Raw genomic sequence first — 21,062 nt, 5'->3', positions numbered from 1 at the left:
ATTAAATATTCACTTAGGGGATCCAGTGACAAATTCTTCTCCATTTGGAACCCAGTTTTGACACATTTAAGTAAACTCAAAACTTTGCCTAATGCCCTGTAATAAAATTTCCCAATTCAAGATATTTAATCATATAGAGCACAGTAGGTCTATGCACAGTTTCACTAATAGAACTGGTGAAGTGTATTTATTTATTTATTTTCTTCTCCTTCCCATGTCCCCTGTTGTGATTTCTTTCTTACACCCCCACTCTTTTTATTTTATTTATTTATTTTCCTTCTCCCTCCCCCCTCTATTGAAAGTCACTTTATAACTTTGTCAAGGCTCAAATGGTTTTGGTACTCTGTTAATCTTTGCCTTACATTCCAATTATGTATAATGTCCCTAAGGAATAATTACTGTGTACAATATAGTGTACTTATATTACTCTTGCACTGGAGCAAGCTTGTATGACCGGACAGTAGTGAATAAGCATGAACATGGTGGCAGTGTGCGTGGCTAATCGTATCTGTGTATGTTTATGTATGTGTATACTTACTGTATTTTTGTACTTGTTTGGATTTCCAAATAAAAAATGTAAAAAAAAACCAAAAAAAAAACAGCTTATGCATTACATGTTTATTTTATTTTCATTTATTTTACAATCAATTTCGGTACAGATTATTTTGTATATTTTTTTAGCACCTAAACTAACACACACAAGGAGTATAAAGTGGAATCAGTTAGTAACAACTCAACACAGAGTGTGTGCAGACTAGATGATTTCTAATTTCCAACATAGACACGCCCACGTTAAATGTAAATACAACTATGACTGTAAAATATACAGATACGTTAATCTAGGTTATCACTGTCAGAGGTGCAGTGAACATGCCTGTGGGTGAAAAGGAAAACCACAGACATAACTGAAAACAGCTTGTGTGTCCAGGAGGGTACCAGTCAGCTGCCAGCCTATCGACGATGATGATGTAGATGTGGCCTGCGAGAGACGAAGAGTGTTGCGAGGAGACGCCGACAACGACATGCTGAAGATCGAGAACCTGACAAAGGTTGATCCAGTCAGCTCATCACCATTTACAAAATCCCTAGAAGCTGCAGGGTTTTTTTTAGAAACAACTGCATGTTTAACTCAAACATCACTAACTTTTTTAATGTGTATCTATATTTGTTCAGGTGTATAAATCCAGGAAGATGGGTCGTATTCTCGCAGTGGACCGGCTGTGTCTGGGCGTCCGGCCTGGTGAGTGTTTTGGACTGCTGGGAGTGAACGGAGCCGGGAAGACCACCACTTTCAAGATGCTAACAGGAGATGAGTGTACTACTGGAGGAGAGGCCTTCATCAATGGAAACAGGTCAGTGGTCCGCTCACACCATGAGTTTAAACCATGCCCGACCCAGTGTTATATTCCACACACACTATTTTCTGTCAAAAATTGGCTGCTATGAGCTCGACAGTGAAGTTTACAAAGTACTTTCCAAAGTGAGCTGAGCGATTTAAGTGGAGTGGGGTGAAATGCTGACTGTGAGCCAGGTCTAATCAGCCAGCACCAGGGTTGGACCTCACTGATGCTCTTGGGGCTGAATAGGAGCAAATCCCTCCAGCCAGGTCTCAACATGTGATGGAAAAACTGAAACCAGCAGATCGTTTGGGTGTCCATGTATGTTTGGATAGTGCACTTAGCATGAATTTGGTGCTGCAGGACCACTGTTAGATTGACAGAAACAGATATTTAATTTTGCTGTGTCTCTGGACTGAAGTCTAGATGGTTTTAATGGTAAACAGTTCCTTAAAGATATAGAGACATTGAGAAATCCTTCTTTTGTGTGTGTGTGTGTGTGTGTGTGTGTGTATGTGTGTTTGTGTGTATGCAGTATCCTAAAGGACCTGTTACGCGTGCAGCAGAGTATTGGCTACTGTCCACAGTTTGATGCTCTGTTTGACGACCTGACAGCCAGGGAACATTTGGAGCTTTACACTCGCCTCCGTGGCATTCCTTGGAAAGACCAGGAGAGGGTGGGTCTCACACACTCATACATACACACTTGTTTGTACTTCCACATTTGTGAGGAGCATCACAAACTCCCTTCCTCCCCTCTAGGTAGTGCAGTGGGCATTAGAAAAGCTTGAGTTGACAAAGTATTCAGACAAGCCTGCTGGCACTTACAGCGGAGGAAACAAACGCAAGCTTTCCACTGCCATCGCTCTGATTGGATACCCCTCACTCATCTTTCTGGTAAGACGTTTGAATATGCTGCATGAGTACACTGTGAGTTGGCATTAGTACAAAAACTAAAAGAACGTTTAATATTTTAACGTTTAATTATTTATTTTTAGATAGGCTCACTCACTCACAACACAGTGCCTTTGGTGTTTTAATGGAGCTCATTGGTGCTGATTCTGACAGCGTTCAGGTCATCAAAATGTTAATCAAAATGCCTGTATTAGTCTTGATCTCAAATGTGTGTGTCAGCTTTGAACATTGTTTTTTCATTCTAATTTCAGGCTGTAATAATTTATTGTTATAGGCTGTCTTTAGTTAACTACTACTACATGACAGGATTTGAGGACATGCCTGTGCACAGTGGCCTAACCATATCCTGGTTATGAGTCTGATCTTGTTACATTATATTATAATGTTTGCATGAAACATGAGTAACCTGCTACATGATTCTTCAACAGCAGTGTGAGCAAATGAACCACAAGGTCACAAAATAACTGTTAGCCAGCCATCTTAGTTAATGATAGGACAGTGATTGTCAGCCCCCAACAATGTGTTCCTCTAAACAGTTTGTCAGTCTTTAGTCTCCTGTCAGCAACAGGTGTTTAGCACACAGTGAGCAGGAGGGTTTTTAATAATGTAATATGGGCATTGGATGTCAGAGATGGTATTGAAAAGAAGAAGGGTGTCTGAAATTAATTAGGCCTACAAACAATATTAGATCCCTGCATCAAAGGAGGCTGCACTTTCAGGACTGCTGTTCTAGGACCCTAGTTTATCGCCACAGTGCCACCTATTGAATTGAATGACTGCAAAAGTGCAAACATGACAGTATTCCATTCAAATACGTTCTGTTACAGTTTTAAAGTTTTTTTCCACTGAAATACAATTTTCTTTTTTATTATTTGCTGTTTTAAAGGTTTATTCTACCCAAATACCACTTTCTACCAATTACTTATGGTTTTAAAGACTTACTCCATCAAATTCTACTTTGCCTTGCAATTCAACTTGGTTGCTAAGACTTGCAGTTTGTTTAATTAGCAGAATTAGCTAAGTATACTCAGGAAAAATAAAAACTGCATGTACAGTCTAGACCTCCATGTGAAAAGTCCCCTGAGATGCTAACAGAGACTTCTGTTATGATTTGGTGTGATATAGATAAAACTGTCTCGACTAGATCTCAACCAGATATTTTTAAAGATTAGAAAGAGATAAGACACAGGGATGACTCTGGGAGCTGATTCAAGATATATGTATTTACACAGACACATACACACTTTATACAAAAAAACAATAAGCAACAATAAATGAATTTCCCTTTGGGCATGAATAAAGTTCTATTCTACTCTATTCTATTCTATTCTATAATATCCAACCCCAACTACTCCTGAGAGAGAGAAAAAAAACCATAGACAATAGAACGACAACAGAATTTTTACTTTTCCTGACTCTTTGATATTCAGACCTCAAACAGTGCAGTAGGTAACAGCACTACTTACAGTACCAGTTGAATGGTCGTCAGTTTCTTATCTATCCTTCTGCTAAACTCTTCCACTTCACTGAATTAGTAACACAGACAACATAGTCATTAGTATTGGGGTTTATTATAAGTGACCACAACCACCTGTGAACCCCACCTGTGTTGATAGTGAAATTAACACAGTAGGCCTACAGGTTAAATAAGGAGGTCTTGCCTTAAATGTCCATGTAACATCTGTGTAGCTTAAAAAAAAAGCTAATGCAGTTGCAGCAAACTATCATAAGCTTATTATACATAGCTAATGTTATGTAAACTTATTGCACACTTTGGCAAGCCGACGTTAACTTTCAAAATAAAACTGTATTCACCTTTAGTACTCACTCTTGTTTGTTGCCTGTCGTCTGAAATCGAAATGTGGTCCTTGGTTATCCACTTTGGTAGGTGTGCTGTGGCGAAAAAAAAAAACTAGCTCCTGAAATTGCAGCCTCCTTTACTGTAGCTATACCCTACTCCCTACAAAAAATATTTTTGTTGTTCTTTGCTGCCCCTCCAGCTGAGGGCGCACTAGGCAACCACCTAGCTTGCCTAAGCCTAAAACTGCCCTGGATAGACTCTAAACACAACATCGTGCTCAGCAAGTTAAAGATCTAGGGAAAAAATGTAAGTCTGCCAGGACAAGGAACATGACTCAAAGAAATTATTCGGTATATTTTGTCAGGTTTATGCATTTCAATTGAAATACACAGAATTTCTTAACAGTAATTACATAAACTATATCCAAAAAATTAGATACATTGTATGAGCTATAATTGCATGAATTCTCATAGTCTGTTCATCTCAGTTTTATTTAATTCATTTACATGAATAGCACTATTTTGGTTTATGTTAGAAGTACTTGACTCATTTGGATGGAAATGTTGCATGTATTTGAAATAGGTAGACCTGACAACAGACCAAATATATATATATATTTTTTTTTTTTGTGATCAACTTTTTATTTCATTTGATTTGATTTAGAAATTACCAAACAGTTCATACAGATAATGAAGTATTGCATATACAACGTGCAAACAATAACACCACAGTCCACAGTGATACAAGACAGGACAAGGACATAGAGTACAAAAACAAGAAAAGAAAGAGAGAAAAAACAAAACAAAAAAAGGAGAAAAAACAAACAAACAAACAAACAAAAAATAAAATAAAATAAAATAAAAATTAAAAAAAAAAACAAAAAAAAAAAATAAACAAGCAAAAGGGGAGAGGGGGAAAGCTTTGAGGAAGGGGATTAGAGCCATTTTATAAGCGGAAGGATCCTCCATTATCCAAGATATTCTATGTATGTTGTCTTAGTTATGAACTCAATAGTGCTTTGATCTGCTCTCTTACTTGTTCCAGAACTGCTACATTCTCCTGTTTGGCACCATGTATTTTTGCAACTGAGATCTCCAAGTATAAAATATCCACAAACGATGTGCCATTGTGGGATGTTAAGTATCTGAGGTTGTTTCCATCTGATTGCTATCAATTTTTGCTGCAGTGATGCCGGCTAGGAGAATCTGAAAGATGACATTCAGAATCATCATTTAACAAAATCAGTGTAGGTGTAAAGGGTAGAGTTTTTCCAATAGTGGTAGACAACAGCGATAAAACTGATCGCCAGAAGGCATTGATTTCAGTACAGTCCCACATTATATGAAGGTATGTGCCTGGGGTTCCCAGAGAACAATATGTACAGTTGGGTGAGTGGTTGGGAGAGAACTTGGCCAGCTTTTGTGGAGTGAACAAATATAATAATATATATAATATATATATATATATATATATATATATAATATATAATAACAAATATATTTTTTAATGGGAGACAATCAAACATGTTGGAAATACCTCCAGGACTAACCCCGGGATAGTCAAACTTATGTGGAAAAGAAAAATGTGGCACACAGGAACATTGTCACCCAAACAAGCAGTAAACATCCATAGCAGTTTATAGATCAGTGGTTTCCTGTGCAATGAGGCATTATTGCCACAATTTCAAATGAGCTCACTGTAAGCTCAACTTTCAAATTTGACTTGTTTTTAGTGATGTCAGCGTGCTCCTAGATCTCAGCTAGTACCTTTGTGAGTACGATGTTATCATAACTGATAGAAATGATGGACAAACAGGAATCATTCTTTCATGTGTATAATTTGGGGATTTGATCCTGGGAAACGTGTCAGTTTCATGTGTGCATGGTAGAAGGGCAACATACAATAAGTGTAAACTGTAAATACAGTATCATTGTTGTACCTTTTACTTTGTAAACTGGGGTTTTTCAGGATGAGCCCACCACTGGCATGGACCCAAAGGCTCGCAGATTCCTCTGGAATTTAATCCTGGACATTATCAAGACTGGACGCTCTGTAGTGCTGACGTCACACAGGTGAGACACCTCAGTCCCAACAATGAGTGGAATACTTTTCACTGTTGATGCTTACTTTCACATCTTCTTCATCATAGTGTACCTAATATGTGATTTGATGCTGTCCTCTGCAGCATGGAGGAGTGTGAGGCTTTGTGCACCAGACTGGGCATCATGGTGAACGGCAGGTTTAAATGCCTGGGCAGTATCCAACACCTGAAGAACAGGTTAGGAGGATTACGATCCACCTTCCTTTGTGATTTATAGATGTGCTCGAATCTGCATTGTTTTAAAAAGGAGTTGATATCAAAAGCTGGCAGTCCTTTTCTGGTAAAAAAGACTGCATTTATATAGCGCCTTTGTTGTTGTTGTTGTTGTTGTTGTTATACATGGCCTTTTTATTGTCATTTGCCTCTGTCAAACTGTCATTGCTCAGTGTCCCACCCACAACACTATTTGATTGGTTCTACATCACAAGTGATAGCCTATCAATACTAAAGGCTGCTGTGCCACAGACAGGCAAAGACAAACAGAGACTGTAGCTTAAAACAATCACGTTCCTGTGATCATGTTCCAGGTTTGGGGATGGCTACATGATCACAGTGAGGACCAAGAGCAGCTCTAATGTAAAGGAGGTGGTTCGATTCTTCAACAGAAACTTTCCTGAGGCCGTGCTGAAGGTAGAGTACTGCAACTACCTCTGTCCTGTGTACTGAGCCCTAAAGAAAAGTTGATGAATGTCTCCCATCAGGTCGGTCACTGCTGCCTGATATTCTTTCTTTTCTGATGACCACAGAGTCCAGAAAGTCTTATGGTCGGGTGCACTGGATTAAAAACGTAACTGTGACAAAACCATGAAATCCTGCACACTGCATATCACCCCATTCATTCATTCATTCCTGGACAATATTATTTAAACTCCAAGGATTAAAGCTGAAGTTTGATGAATTATTATTTCCCTCATTGGGCAAGAATTCCATACTAAACATTGAGCATATCATAATTTAAGTAGTATAAATAAAGGTAGACTGCTGTACATCCTCTTGGCTCTGTTTTCAGGCTTCAGAAAATCTAGCCTGTGATGGACTTTTGCTTCCAGTCAGCAGATTCAGTAACTTGAACTCAGCCAGCGCTGGCCACCAGCCCACTGTGACTGCTGAATTTGAGTTGCTCCAACGGCCAACTTGAGGTCTGTGCCAGGAGCCCCTGTCTGCTGGGACCAAAAACAGCATACTGCAGCTTAAAATCCCATCCCCAAATGTTTAAACACCCCCTCCCTCTTTGTGTAAGCCCTGCCCTCAAACAATCGTGCTACAGAAGATATTTGTTGGTTTGTGTCTTGTTTGATATTTCCATTTCATATTTCCTGGACAATATTTTTAACATTGCAGAGAGCAGAGTGAAGTTTGATGAATTATTATCTCCATCTTTTGAGCATATTCAGACATTAAGTCACCTGTTGTCACATTTGCAGGAACGTCACCACACCAAGGTCCAGTACCAGTTAAAGTCTGAGCGGATCTCCCTGGCTCAGGTCTTCAGTAAGATGGAGCAGGTGGTGGAGGTGCTGGGCATCGAAGACTACTCCGTCAGTCAGACCACTCTGGACAACGTGGGTCAACATGCAACACTCTGCTTCAATTTTAATGCAGGAACAAGGAAAAGGAAAAGAAAAAATGTTTTTTCTTTGCAGGTGTTTGTCAACTTTGCCAAAAAGCAGAGTGATAACCTGGAGCAGCAGGAGGTGTCGCCCCCAGCTGGTGGACAGTCCCCCCTGCAGCGCATCCTCAACCTGCTTAAGTCTCGACCAGCCAACACGGAGCTCAACGCTCTGATTAGCGAAGCGCCAGAGGAGCTGCACATGCATGTAAGTGCATGAATGTATCCCACTGGCGAGCTCATCACTGCTGCTCTTAAATGAAGGATACCCCTGAAATCTGAACAGTGTCATCATGGAAGCACGATGCCTGCCATGCACTTCCCTCTGGTTAACACTGTTAGCTCTGTCAGCACTGTTGCCGTTGTTTAGTGCTGTTTATAGAGTTAGCACCATTAGCTGCTAGCCACCAGCTCAGCCCCCTCCATGTGAGAACCTTGTCTGGACAACTCATGTGCTCTGAATTCCTGGTAGCCAGCTATTTATCATCATACATTTTCTGGCCGCTGTTGCTTTTTATGCATCTGCACAAGCAATAGCTGTGGCCTGTGTGTGGCCTATGTTTTCGGATTGTTCATCCGTCCAGCAAATGCAATATTTCAAGAATGCCTTGAGAGAATTTCTTCATATTTGGCACAAATGTCCACTTGGACTCAACAATGAACTGAACAAGGTCATCTTGTGACCTAACAAAACATGTTCATGGCCATAACCCAGGAATTCATATGCTAATTATGACAAAACTCTTCTTACCATTACCCAATGTCAAATCTCAGGAAAAGAAGGGGAGACATTTGGTCAGATACCGAATTGATGTGTGGGAATCATTCATGTTTTCACAGACATGGATTTAATTTTTAAGTGCAACTTGACTGGTTCACAGAGGCATACAACTGTGATGTGGTAATTCTGGTTTTAAGATGCAGCTGAAACTGAAAAGTATCTGCTAACGTCTTGCAATAGCAGCAGAGGTTATTTTAACATGTCAAAAAGTCATCACCAAATTGTGAATAAGCCCATCTGACATCATCCCAACCTGCTGGAAGATAGTCAGGTGCTTTTACCCAACTGTGGAGATGGTCCATCTAGGGCATGACTCGGTGCGCTTAATTGGCAATGGAAACGCAAATCAATGTGGCATGATTTGGCTCAACATGGCCAAAAATGCCAATGAAAAAACCCTATGAATCACTTAAACCTTTGAGGCCTAGTCAGGTATGGAGCCCTGGCAGAATACACCCTTGGTTTGTCCATTCTTCTGAAAATACAAAATAACCTGTGTGTGTGTGTGTGTGTGTGTGTGTGTGTGTGTTGGCAGGTACAGCTCTCCTTTAACACAGACACTCTCTGTTGAAACGAGACACTTTAAGAGCAGAGACAAGGAGAATGACAGAGGGGGGGAACTCAAACCCGTCTTTCTGAGCTCTGAGGCCTGGAGGGAGAACAGAGCTGCTGATTTAACCCTGAAGAGGACCAAAACTCTCTGCACCATGGAACATAGGACCAGTAGTTCAGTATTCCAGCCTCAAATTTTTAATCCCAGGAGGGACTGAGGTGGTTTCGGTCAGATCATCCAGACGGAGGAAATGACCTGCAGAGTCCAGCCTGTAGGTAGGGACACAGCAGCAGGAGTGCTTGCATTTGGATTGAAGACTTCGTCCCTTTGGAATGTCTCCTTTTTTTTTTTTCTTTTTTTTTTGAGAATGTATCTCACTAAATGGCCGATGAATATAGTAGGCTAGCTACTTTTGTTAGTGAATGAACATATCATTGGTGATATGTTAAAAACCAAGTGTTTGACAGCACAGGCTACTTTGAGCTGGTTGTACGCACTCCCTGACAAAGGGCCTCATGTAACCAGAGTGGGCCCTTGTTACTGTACCAAACTAGACCTGCCTTGAGAGCATGCTGTGATGAAGTTGATTCCCATTGGTAATGTAATACAGTCTATTTTTCTGTGGCAAGAAGAATGGTTTATTTTGGATATCGAAGCAGCTTTGGACTGAAGTGTGTGCTTTATTTTGCAATAACAGGATTTAGTGAAATGCACCTTGGGAAGTGCCAGGTGTGCAAGCTTTTGGCCTTTTCTTTGAACTTGATGTCAGAGACATGGACAGAATGTACATGGCATGGTTATTGTCCTGATGGTGCCTCCCTTCTATCAACTTGTTTTGACACTGTACATTTGGTCTCTTTCTACTGAATGCTCTCTTTTGTGCTTTTAACATATCATTATGTTGTGGACTCTGCCAAGAAGATCCTCTATAAACCGGACACAGTGTATTATAATAACAATAATAACTCCATCTCCAGTGAAGGTAATCAGCAATCTAACAGTCTGAAACTGCAGTGAACTCTGCTTATATTCCCTGACAATAACTGCACTACCATCACTGTGATACTAAAGGGAACTCTCAGATCAGAATAATCTATTGTTTTAACTTGGGTACAATACATGTTTTATGATTTGCAGATGTATTTGTAATTTTCTATGGAATTTGGAGAACTCAAAATGTGCAAAATATCCACATTTAAAAAAAGCCTGGATGTTTCTCTGACTGTATGTTGGCTTGTGGTTTTAACTGGTCTCTCTCATGAGTTTTGTGATAATTGAGTTGTAACCTGTCCTGTCAAAAATAATTACTGTTTCACTACTTCTTTCACAGCTAATTGCAGTCATATTTTTGGTGATTATTATGGCACTGGTGGGCTGTTTTCCTACTTGAAGGGGTTCTCATTAAACAAGGAAAACTGACTGTTGTGATTTCTTTTTTCAACTCAGAATGTAAATCTGGAGGGAAGATGGTTGCTGAACTATTTGAATTAGTAATTCTATTATTAAATACAGCCAAAACAAACAAAATTATCAAACATATTTAAAGAGGATCTATTTTGCACATTCTCTGGTTCATACTTGTACTTGAGGTTTCTACTAAAACATGTTCACATGCTTTAACGGTCAGAAAACACTTTCTGTGTGTTCCAGTACCCATGCTACCATACTATTTAATATGGCAGATTTAGTTTGTCCAAATACATAGTGTGCCAAATGTAGTATGCCAGAAATACCAGAATGTTCTCCTATATCTGGTCTGATTTTGCAGTGTGTGATACAGCATGATTTTCTGGTTATTCTGACCCACAATCCTCTGCACAGCGGACAATATGTCACATCAACTGCAAATAGATAATTGCTGATTGACACTGACAGTGTTTGGCAGCAGACTGACAGCTGTCAGACGTTGCAATAATGGATGACAGCACATTCAGGTAATTGATGAATAGTAATATCAGGAATAATAATTGTTTAAGTGAACAAACTAAGCATAAATATTACAAACAACAAAAAGACATAACTATGAAAATAACTCCCAAAAACGCCCAGTGTGCTTTGATTGGTCAGCCATTCCGGGTCTTCTAAATATCTTGGCCAGGCTCCCAGGAGGTGTGTGAGGTCAAACAGTATAACCATCACGTGATGCTACTGGGCCCAGAAATACTTTTTTCCATAGACTTAAACTGGGAAAGAGATGTCTGTAAATCACTGGACAAATTTTCAAAATTAGTCACTATAAAGCTCAGACAGTATCCAATTTTTCATACCGTCATACCCTCCTGGAATTTCACCGCGTTGTACGGTAAATGACAGTTTTAGTATATGGCACTACTTTGGCTACTTTCCCCAAACTCTCTCAACTTTTATAATATAATAAATGCACAAAAGAAACTCGCAAAAACAAAAACTCACAAAATGTCTCAAAAAATATGCTGTCATGACACAAGCCAGCTGTTTACAGTCAGTTCCATTTCGTTTATCTCCACCACTTACTGTCAGCTCAGCTGTGTCTTGCGCCACACTGACCTCTGGTGGTGTACGGTGTGTACTACATGCAAAACATCCCCTGTACAGCCTCTCCAGTATGAAGCTAATAGAAAAAGAGTCTGTATATTTAATAGTATTAAAAATCACACTGTCTGGATTTCTAAATACCTTGGTATACCCTAATACTGTATACCCAGACCTATCACTATCACTATCTATTTGGTCTGATAATATTTGGAAAGTCTAGAAGAGCTGCAAGATAAAATCATGTTATCCCTGAGATGCATGATAATATCAGCATGACATCAGTATTGGCTGATATTGGCTTCAGAATTAATCAACCAACATGCTTTTTCTTAATTGGCACAATGAATGAATATTACATACTCTGAAAAGTATTGTATTTCATGTCTCCATCTGACATCCTACAAGACTATGCATGCATAATATGATGTTAATTCAAGTACAGAAGAGACTTGATGATGACTAAAATCAGGTGGGAAAAAAAAATGAATATATCGGTTATCTGGTATCAGCAAAAAATATCATGCATCCCTATTTTATCCCTATTCAAGTTAACATAGTGCTTAACCTGACACAATTGGTTCAGGCAGCTGAAGTCTCTAGTGCTATAGTGCTATATGGGCCCAATGCCTTGCTTTTCAGTTTTTCCCAGTGGCTGCTTGCGCTATTGCAGTGAAAAAAAAGTCCTGCGGGCAAAAAGGCATTTTCCCCATAGACCAGGGCTCGGCAACCTGTGGCTCTGGAGCAGCATGTGGCTCTTTAGCCCCTCTCCAGTGGCTCCAATGGCCGGTGCGAAGACACAAATGACGCTATCTAAGGCTAGAGTTTGGTTTGTCCAATCTGGGCTACTGTAGAAACATGGCAGTGCAACATGGCTGTCTCCATGGATGAGGACCCGCTCCCTATGATTCTACACTAACAAATTATTATTTCTGTCAATATAATCCCCTAAATCCTGCACACTGAGCCTTTAAACATCAGTGGGATGACTTTTGAGTTTAAGTTGGATCTATTCAAATTCAGAAACAAACATGTCATAAATCTATTATGGAGTCAAACAATTAAGAGGTAACTTATGTCCCCAGTGACAACTTGAGTTAGGTGCAATCATAGAAAAATAATTGCAAATACTTACTTTCATGAATTAATAACTTTCACTAACCGCTCTGTTTTATATGGGAGATGTGAAGCATCATCAGATTCTCATTTGAACAAAACAAACTCTCGATATTAGTGTTGAAGCTCATGAATAATTCAACAGTTAAACAGTTTGTTTGTTTTTCTGGATTTTGCTTTTCACTGGATGGTTGTGCTCATGTTGCTATGTGAAAACCTTGCTGTTCCAAATGTATTTTGCTTTCAGCATGGGACTTCAGCAGCCTAAGAGAAACGTGACAAATCAAGTGGGACATGCTTAAAGAAGACTCCACAGAATAAATTCATTCATGCAGGATGATTTCATTCCTGAGTAAAGTCATATAGAACAAAAACAGCCCCAAATGGGGTAAGAGCAAGAAAAGTGTCGACAGCATTTGGAGATGGACCCTGGATAACAAAGTATTTGGCCTTGCACATAATTTGTCTGCATGTTTCTGAAAATGCAAAACCTTTATTTCAGGAATAATTTGTCCACTGGCACTTGTTTTATACACATTCAAAACTAATTTGTTGCAACTCATTCTTTATTTCATTTCCAAATTAAATTCAACCTAGAATCATAAAAGCTACAGACATTAAAATACTATTAAATATCATTGTCCAGTTTTCACTGATATTGTATGACATAAAAACAAATATTTACACATTCTATGATTTTAAAAAGTATACATTAACTTCATAATGCTGTGTTAGTAGATTAAAAGAACATTCATGTTTGGTTGTGCAGCAGCAACATGATAACATGGAGGAGAAAAAGTGTTGGTGTTGTCTGAAGGATCAGTCTTCATCTACTTCATCAAAGGCCACGCCGGTCGCCTGCCTCTTCCTGCAAAGAAAGGATCAACAGTCGCTGATGTATATTTGCAGAGATCAGAATAACATGGCTACTGTGAGAAGTTTCTGAGAGAGGCATTGTACTTTTTAGTTCCTGGGTTGATGAGAGAGGCCCCTGGAAGTCGTTTCTTCGTCATCAATGATGAAGCACAATTCTGCTGCTGCTGAGGCTCAAACTCTGCAGAAAAAATATCTCTGTAAGCTGGGAAACCAAACTGCCAACACCATCAACAATTCACCAGCGTGTTCATTTTTCCTCAGGTGAACTGTTCCCTTATTTGAATTGATCTGATTTTATTTTTGATCGATGGTATTACAAGCTCAGAGTAATCCAGATGGTCACACTGTTTAATCAGTATACTGTCACATGATAATAACATAGCCAACTCCATTCACTGATGAAGTCCACCAAGATTCAGTTGTAAGCTTCAACAAAAGCTAGAGAGTGGAGTGGAGTTTAATTATTTCGTCGAAAACTTTCCAAAGTGTAGAATGAACTTTGATCCTCAGATTTATATATTTACATTACACAACACTGTAAAATCTGATCTTACATTAAAAAAAAAATCTATAGTTAAAAAGCAAGCATAAAGTTTACTCATAAACTTAATATGAACAGTTATTTTTACTTACTGTACCTTTCTCAAGGCTATCTGTTTCTTAGATTGTTTTTTCAAGTTCAACTTAACAGGCTTCACAGTGTACATTTCTGTCTATCTATAAAATAACACATTAAGACCACTCCAATCCTCATGCACAAACAAAATAATTTAGAAATGCCAATGTCTACTTTTATTTAACTTTTACAAGATTAACATCAATTCAGTCCCACAAAATCATATTCTTCCAGTGTTCAGATGCTGGTTATGAATTGCTTTTCCGATTATCTTTAATCAAAGGAATTAGTGCCAAAAATAATACTGAAAACATAACCTTGGTGTTTTCAATGGTAGCTGCCGCCAGCCTGCATGTAGTGTAGTTTAAATCAGGTGCAAACAATGTCAACAGAGCGCAACATACTGTACAGTAATAACTGATGGGGATGCACAATAATACAGGCACATCATCAGTATCAGCTGATATTGGCTTTGAAATGAAATATTGGAATCTGCCAAAATGCTGATGATATTGGTACATCACTGGTATCTGCCCATATTGGCTTTAAAATTAACTATTAGAATTGCCCAACATGGCTTTTTATTTTTTTACTTTTCACAATGAATGAATATTACATACACTGAGAAGCATTCTATTTCATGTCTCCATCTGCAGGTGGGCCATCACAATAAGAGTATGAATGCATGATATGAAATTGGGTGGGGGGAAAAAGTGGATATATCGATACTTGTGTCTGTTAGCGGCAAAGTAAGTTGTAAGTAAATTGTTATATATTGGATATCTGAAAAATTCAAATATCCTGCATCCCTACTAACTGAGGTCAACCCAGATGACAATATAACAGTTTTTATCTCTTTTCTGGATTTTGACAGTTAAAGGACAGTATTTAGGGAGATTTAAGTGAGTAAATAAATCAAACTGAAGCTGTAAAAATTGTGGGAGACAAAAAACAAACTTTGAAAGGTGGGGTGATCCACTCCAGTAGGTGGCAGTAATGTGCCTGGAAGCTGATTTGCCAACCACCAATAAAACCCAAAGAGGAAGATATGGTGTTACTTTGTTGTGCCTCCTAGGTCTTCATTAGTATGCCAAAAATACCAGAATGTTCTACTACATCCCGTCTGATTTTGCAGTAGCCAGCATTCTTTTTGGGCTATTCTGACCCACAATCGACTGCACAGCAGACGATACGTCACATCGACTGAGACACAAAACAGATGACAGCTGATTGACAGCTGTAAGGAGTCACAATGATGGATGATGGTGCATTTGACTAACTGATGACTAGTCAAATAGTAATAATAGAAATATTAATTAAATTAAAAATATTACAAACAACAAAACAACACAACTATGAAAATAACAATGACAGAGAACTGCAGATGTTATTTCACTGTTGCAAATATGTTAGAATCTACAACCTGGCCAGTTATAACTTTAAACTACATACATTGCAAATTAACAACAGACTCTGGGTTGGTCTTCATCTCTGAAGAACTCGGTAAATGGTGTTTGTTTTATCTCCAAGGTACCTGATGTAAAAGCAATAGGGTCAAAGCTCAGGGCCTAATGTTATGAGACAGTAGGCTCATTCAAGATGAGCTGTGCCTTGCCTGGAAGGTAGATGAGAGCAGGCAGCTGCAGCAGGAGGCGGTGACAAAAAGCTGCGGTGAAGTCGGACAGTTTCCTGACAGTTTCAGGCAGGAAACACACACTCACATCCATTTATGTTCATGGTTCAACCTCCATTTTACATGAATTCTCATGTAAGTCAGCATCATATCAGTTTGCTGCTGCTGAGCAGACCTGTCACCTCAAGTACAAAGGCTAAATAAAATGTGTCTGACTGTAAGGTTAATGTTGTCTGTGTGGTGACCTGAATAAGGGTGTGCACAAGATATGCCTGTGATGCCAATCTGACTGAGTTGGAGCACTTTTGCCAGGAAGAGTGGGTAAAGATGTGGCATGCTGACAGACTCCTACCCCAAAAGACTAAAAGCTGTAATACAATTAAAATGTGCTTCAACCAAGTACTAGTTTAAGGGTGTGCACACTTATGCAAGCAGGTTATAATAACCTTTTAATTTTTTATATTTTTTCACTCTAAAAGATTTGTTTTTCAAATGTAGGTCAAAAAAGTTTTTAAAATAATTTATCTTGGTCTCATTTTTTTACATGACAAAAACCTGGTATTTTAACAGGGCTGTGTCGACTTTTTATATTCACTGTACATGCAGAAAAAAAGACCTCTCATCCCCTGTGGAAATTACATCCATTGTTATACAGCTTTAAAAACATACCTGCAAACTGCCTTTGGTGATTTTTTACTGGACTGACAGAGGGGGATTCACCTGGAGGGGAGGGATGATAAGACACAGTCAGCACTGATTCCAGAGAGACTCTGCATACGCTCCTATAACATGAAATTCATTTCCATCAGGGGAATGATAAGGTACTGTTATTATATCATTATTATTGTTATTATTAATATTATTAGCTCAAATCTCACACTCTGTGAAACTGCAATGAGTCACAAGGACAAAGTACATTTTCTGTCAGGCTGAGTGAGGCTGTCAGCCATCCTAAACAGCAGCTCCTTCAGTTCCTGTGTGGCCTGTGGGCCCTCCAGCCTGGACAGGGTCACACTCAGGTCACCTGGACTGGAGCTCACACGGAGCTCTGCACTGGTGTCACACACCTCAACCGACACGTCCCCACTACCACAAGCCGACCTGAGGAAGACACAGGGGAATATTCAGCCTCAGTTTCCAAATAATTGTTTAATGATTGGTCTCACACATACACGCACACTCTAACGTGTCAATACAGAGAATGTTCTGCTGCTGGCTGTGCAGTTTCAGTGGCACTGCTGAATCCTAGCACCTTGCTAGGAAGCAGTCATGTAACAGAGTGGTTTTAAAGGATGACAGATTGTAATCTCACCTGAGTTTCAGGATATAATCCTCCATAGATTTCAAGGCAAACCTCTGTCTCTAAACAAACAGGTAGAGGGAGGGAACAAAGTCAGAACCTTTACTGATGCACTGAGTGAAAATCATGGCGGTCTGCAGCTGAAACTTACAAACTGGTTCAATGCGTCCTCGGTGTACTCTGTGATCCAAACATCTGCAGCATCTGTCAAACTCCATGAGATGAACAAAAACATTATAAGGAAAACAGTTAAATTACATCATACTTGATCTTATGGACACACTGACATAAAAACACAACATACTTCATCACGTGGTCTCAAAAATAACGTTAAGAGTGAACAAACATCTTCATGACAAGGTCTACATGTAAAGATGGGCTTTTCAAGCAAGATAATCTTCTGGATATCAGACTGGATTCATTTTTGCTGTATTCACTGGCATGTTTTACTAACATTTGACTGGTGTCTGGGGCTAATTTCTAACCCTGCTGAGTACCCTACTATGTATTTTAAGGAACAGCAAAAACTACATTTAAATATTCTGCAGTAAGCTCGCTGTATCACCCAGCCCTAGAATGTAGGCTATTGGTCTCAAGTTGTGCAATGAATGTTGAACCTGTTAACAAACATATCTAGTGTGGTTTATAATAATAATCTTAATATTAATAATAACAATAAACATTATTTCTACATAACTCATCAAAACAAGCAATTACAAAGTGCTTTACAAAGCAGACATGACAAGAACAAAGGATTGTCAAAGCAGTGACAAACACAGACACATTTCCACATATTTATGAGCAAATATGAATAAATCAAGAAATAAAAATGATGAGAAAACCTAGTTACAACTTGATGACGTTTGTCAGCCAGAGAAGTGGAATATGTTTAGTCCAAGAACTGCACACTCGCCTATAACCGACCCGACCTGCCAGTATTATGTGGAATTTCCACGCTGCTTGGTGGACTATAGGTAATATTTATGCCGTTGTAACAAGAGGCTACCAATAATTCAGTTTACGTCCTTTTATACTCTAACACAAAAGTAATTTTCCTAGTAAGCACAGGGGAAATAAACTGTCGGAGTTAAAGGGACATTGGTTTGGTGTAGGCTACTCTCCGTTCAGTGGGAAACATTAACGCAACCTTCGACTCACCAAATATTGAATATCCCGTTTTTCCTGCGTGTATAGCAGAGGAATTTAGACTGCTTCTTTTTGTCTAACACAGTGCAGTATGCTGTTTGGGACACATCCATGTCTCCCTCCATAGTTTCGACCACTGCTGACAAAGACAGAGGAATCACAACAAACCCGCAGGAACAGCGCCGGTCGCTGAGGCTTAAAGCTTCCGGGTCTACCACGTGATGCCTTGGCAAAGAGCATGCTCTTTGGCCGTGGGACCCAGAAAGGCACGTAGTCAACGATACGTATGTCCCACAGGTATGTACGTACGGGTTTGTTCTCAAATGAGGTTCAGTGATCGATGATTCAGTCATCATGGTCACATCTAGTAGAGGCATAAGTTGATGTTACCCAGAATAAACGTTCAAATAAATACATAAGTAATCACATGCAAACTGTAACTCTGTCCCAAATATTTTTAGGCTCTGCTTTATGGTGAAATTAATTAGCAGAAAATGCAGGGGACAAATTCTGTCCTAATAATAAGGTTAAAGAGGTTTCCTTATAAGTTTTGTATCATATATTCAGCAAAAAAGACATTATAGAGTTGTCTTGTACTTTCTGAACTTTGTGTGACCTCGAAAAAGAAACAGTCTGCCACTTATTTTATTGCTGTATATAGGTGGATGTTCAACTTTATATGACAAGAAAAAACTGGGCAAACAATTCATTTGCAGGACAAAGACACTTTTATGTGTTTTGAAAGTAATGAAGTGGAGAAAGAATTTATTTATTGTTATTTTATTTATTCATTGACTTTTGTACAATGAATTTCATTATTGGGAAAACTCCAAATTCACTCCAAATCTGGGCTCCAAACCAGATTTTGAACTTTTCTATCAAGAACTATATATTAGCCTATGTATAATACATATTTCTATCAACTACTATATATATATATACATATATATGTATATATATGTATGTACACACACACACACACACACACACACACACACACACATATATATATATATATATATATATACACATACATATATACGTATGTGTGTATGTATGTATGTATGTATGTATGTATGTATGTATGTATTTAAACCAAGAACTACCTTTCTGACAGAAGGCCCTTCAGAGAGAATTTTCCCAACAGCTCAAAAAAGACATCAAGTATTTATTTAGTTAGGTATAATAATGCACAATCAGCCATGCCACTTCAGTCTGCAAGAAAAGGAGGATGGGCAACATCAGCAAACGATATACATAATAATGATAATTATAAGCACAAAAATAAAACAGGAATTATTAATAAATCAAATACAGTGGTAGCCTAATTTAAGTGACAGACTTCATCAAGCAAACATCTCTCAATAAATATTAGTTGCTGTCATTGATTTCTTATTTGTTACAAATTTAAGAGACTCAAATAACATTCAATATCAGTTAAAAAAATCTAAAAATTGATACGAAATCCCTAACAAGATAAAAAAAAAAGTAAACAAAATTACATAAATATTTTCTTCACATTCAAAATAAGTGATAATATTTTTGCCTTCAGTAATAATGGCATGTGTGATTTTACACAATACATTATTCTCAAAGTCTTTCTAAAACATAATACAATATGGTCAACCATAAAACAGATTAATTATACTTTGTTCAGTGTTGCAGAATAAGACTAACATTGAGCTACACATGCCCCATTGCATGTTACATGAGTATTCTGTGTCTTGTTAATTTCAAACAGGAGTTATTGTCATTAGCAGCCTCAGACTTGTAAATACAACTGGAAATCTGATTTTTCTGAAAACTGATAAGTCCAAGGTGGTGTTTCATCATATAGCCTATAAAAAGGCAAACAAATATGGACAACTCACATCAACTGCGGTGCATCTTTCACTGTAATAGAGTGGTGCAGAAATGAGTCCTAAAATCCAGAAATGAGTTAACATTTTTGCCCTTCCTGTTCTCTCGTCTCAGAGTCAATGGTTTTTTGAATGGGTTTTTCGGTTAGATGACTGAAATAAGGTCTGTGGTTAACAAAAGGTTTCGAGACTTTCACATTTTGTTTTACAACATAAAATTCAACAGTCAAAACCCCACTGTAAATTCTGACACATTTAGATGTGTTCAAAGATTATTTTTAGGGCTTTCTGACTTTATTACAGGGCAGCTGGAGAGAGGATGGAGGAGAGAATGGGGATGATGTGCAGCAAAGGGCTGCAGGTTTGAATCCAACGTGGGCCGCTGCAAAGGACTCAGCCTATACGTGGTGTACACTTTACCTGTTGAGCTAGTGGTTGTCCTAAGCATTTAAATGTGTTAAATAAGGCAATTGCTAACAAGTTGCTAAATGAGACTACATGCAAAACGTCATCACGGCGAACACAGCTTTACAGCCTTGTCATGGTGGCAGTGTTAGCGGTGAAGTTAGCTTATAGTCTAACGTTAGCTTTTTTACTTCTGTCGATTGCATTTACACTTCAAAAATTGTAAAAGTGTTAATTGGTAAAGATGATCTGTCTGAACCAAACATGTACTGTAAATCCTTTGTTGTTTTAACATCTGGTAGTCTTGTTAATGTGCTAACTGGCTAACTAGCATCTTGATTCCATCCTGGCTGTCTCCCTGTTTCCCTTTTCTTAAAGACAATTACAAACTACCACTCCCTGCTGGTAAAGAGAGTTATGACCTATTACACACAGGTGCAAAATGTACGTACTGGTTGGTCATTGTCTGTAGTATTTGCAGTGTTTCCAAGCGCAACCTTTTG

At 38.6% G+C, this 21,062-nt stretch overlaps 2 protein-coding genes across 2 annotated transcripts in view; one reads left to right on the top strand and one right to left on the bottom strand.

Annotated features, from left to right (window-relative positions):
* The window catches only part of abca2 (ATP-binding cassette, sub-family A (ABC1), member 2), a 116,198-nt gene extending 108,215 nt beyond the window's left edge, over positions 1–7,983 (top strand). The window contains exons 40-48 of the mRNA XM_049579178.1: positions 929–1,049; positions 1,174–1,352; positions 1,873–2,014; positions 2,100–2,234; positions 6,022–6,125; positions 6,239–6,331; positions 6,682–6,784; positions 7,579–7,716; positions 7,798–7,983. Coding sequence (XP_049435135.1) covers positions 929–1,049; positions 1,174–1,352; positions 1,873–2,014; positions 2,100–2,234; positions 6,022–6,125; positions 6,239–6,331; positions 6,682–6,784; positions 7,579–7,716; positions 7,798–7,983 — 1,201 coding nt within the window. The remainder of the gene's footprint in view (positions 1–928; positions 1,050–1,173; positions 1,353–1,872; positions 2,015–2,099; positions 2,235–6,021; positions 6,126–6,238; positions 6,332–6,681; positions 6,785–7,578; positions 7,717–7,797) is intronic.
* A 5,289-nt stretch (positions 7,984–13,272) lies between these two features.
* paxx (PAXX non-homologous end joining factor) lies at positions 13,273–18,479 on the bottom strand. The gene is made up of 7 exons (XM_049579925.1): positions 18,308–18,479; positions 17,301–17,361; positions 17,162–17,211; positions 16,766–16,950; positions 16,519–16,569; positions 13,685–13,778; positions 13,273–13,592 (listed from the first exon to the last, which is right to left on the bottom strand). The coding sequence occupies exons 1-7, from the start codon at positions 18,418–18,420 to the stop codon at positions 13,544–13,546; spliced, it is 603 nt and encodes a 200-aa protein (XP_049435882.1). The 5' UTR covers positions 18,421–18,479; the 3' UTR covers positions 13,273–13,543.
* Positions 18,480–21,062: the final 2,583 nt, after the last annotated feature.

This window comes from Epinephelus fuscoguttatus, linkage group LG6 (genome assembly GCF_011397635.1).
Source record: "Epinephelus fuscoguttatus linkage group LG6, E.fuscoguttatus.final_Chr_v1".
Lineage (NCBI taxonomy): Eukaryota > Metazoa > Chordata > Actinopteri > Perciformes > Serranidae > Epinephelus > Epinephelus fuscoguttatus.
This window is presented reverse-complemented; position numbering and strand designations above follow the sequence as displayed.

Excerpts from the sequence above, each read along its gene's own strand:
- paxx (XM_049579925.1), bottom strand. The coding sequence starts at position 18,420 with ATGGAGGGAGACATGGATGTGTCCCAAACAGCATACTGCACTGTGTTA. Across the intron at positions 16,951-17,161 it reads GATTATATCCTGAAACTCAG|GTCGGCTTGTGGTAGTGGGG; the intron begins GTGAGATTACAA and ends TGTCTTCCTCAG. Across the intron at positions 16,570-16,765 it reads CACTCAGCCTGACAGAAAAT|GTGAATCCCCCTCTGTCAGT; the intron begins GTACTTTGTCCT and ends CCTCCCCTCCAG.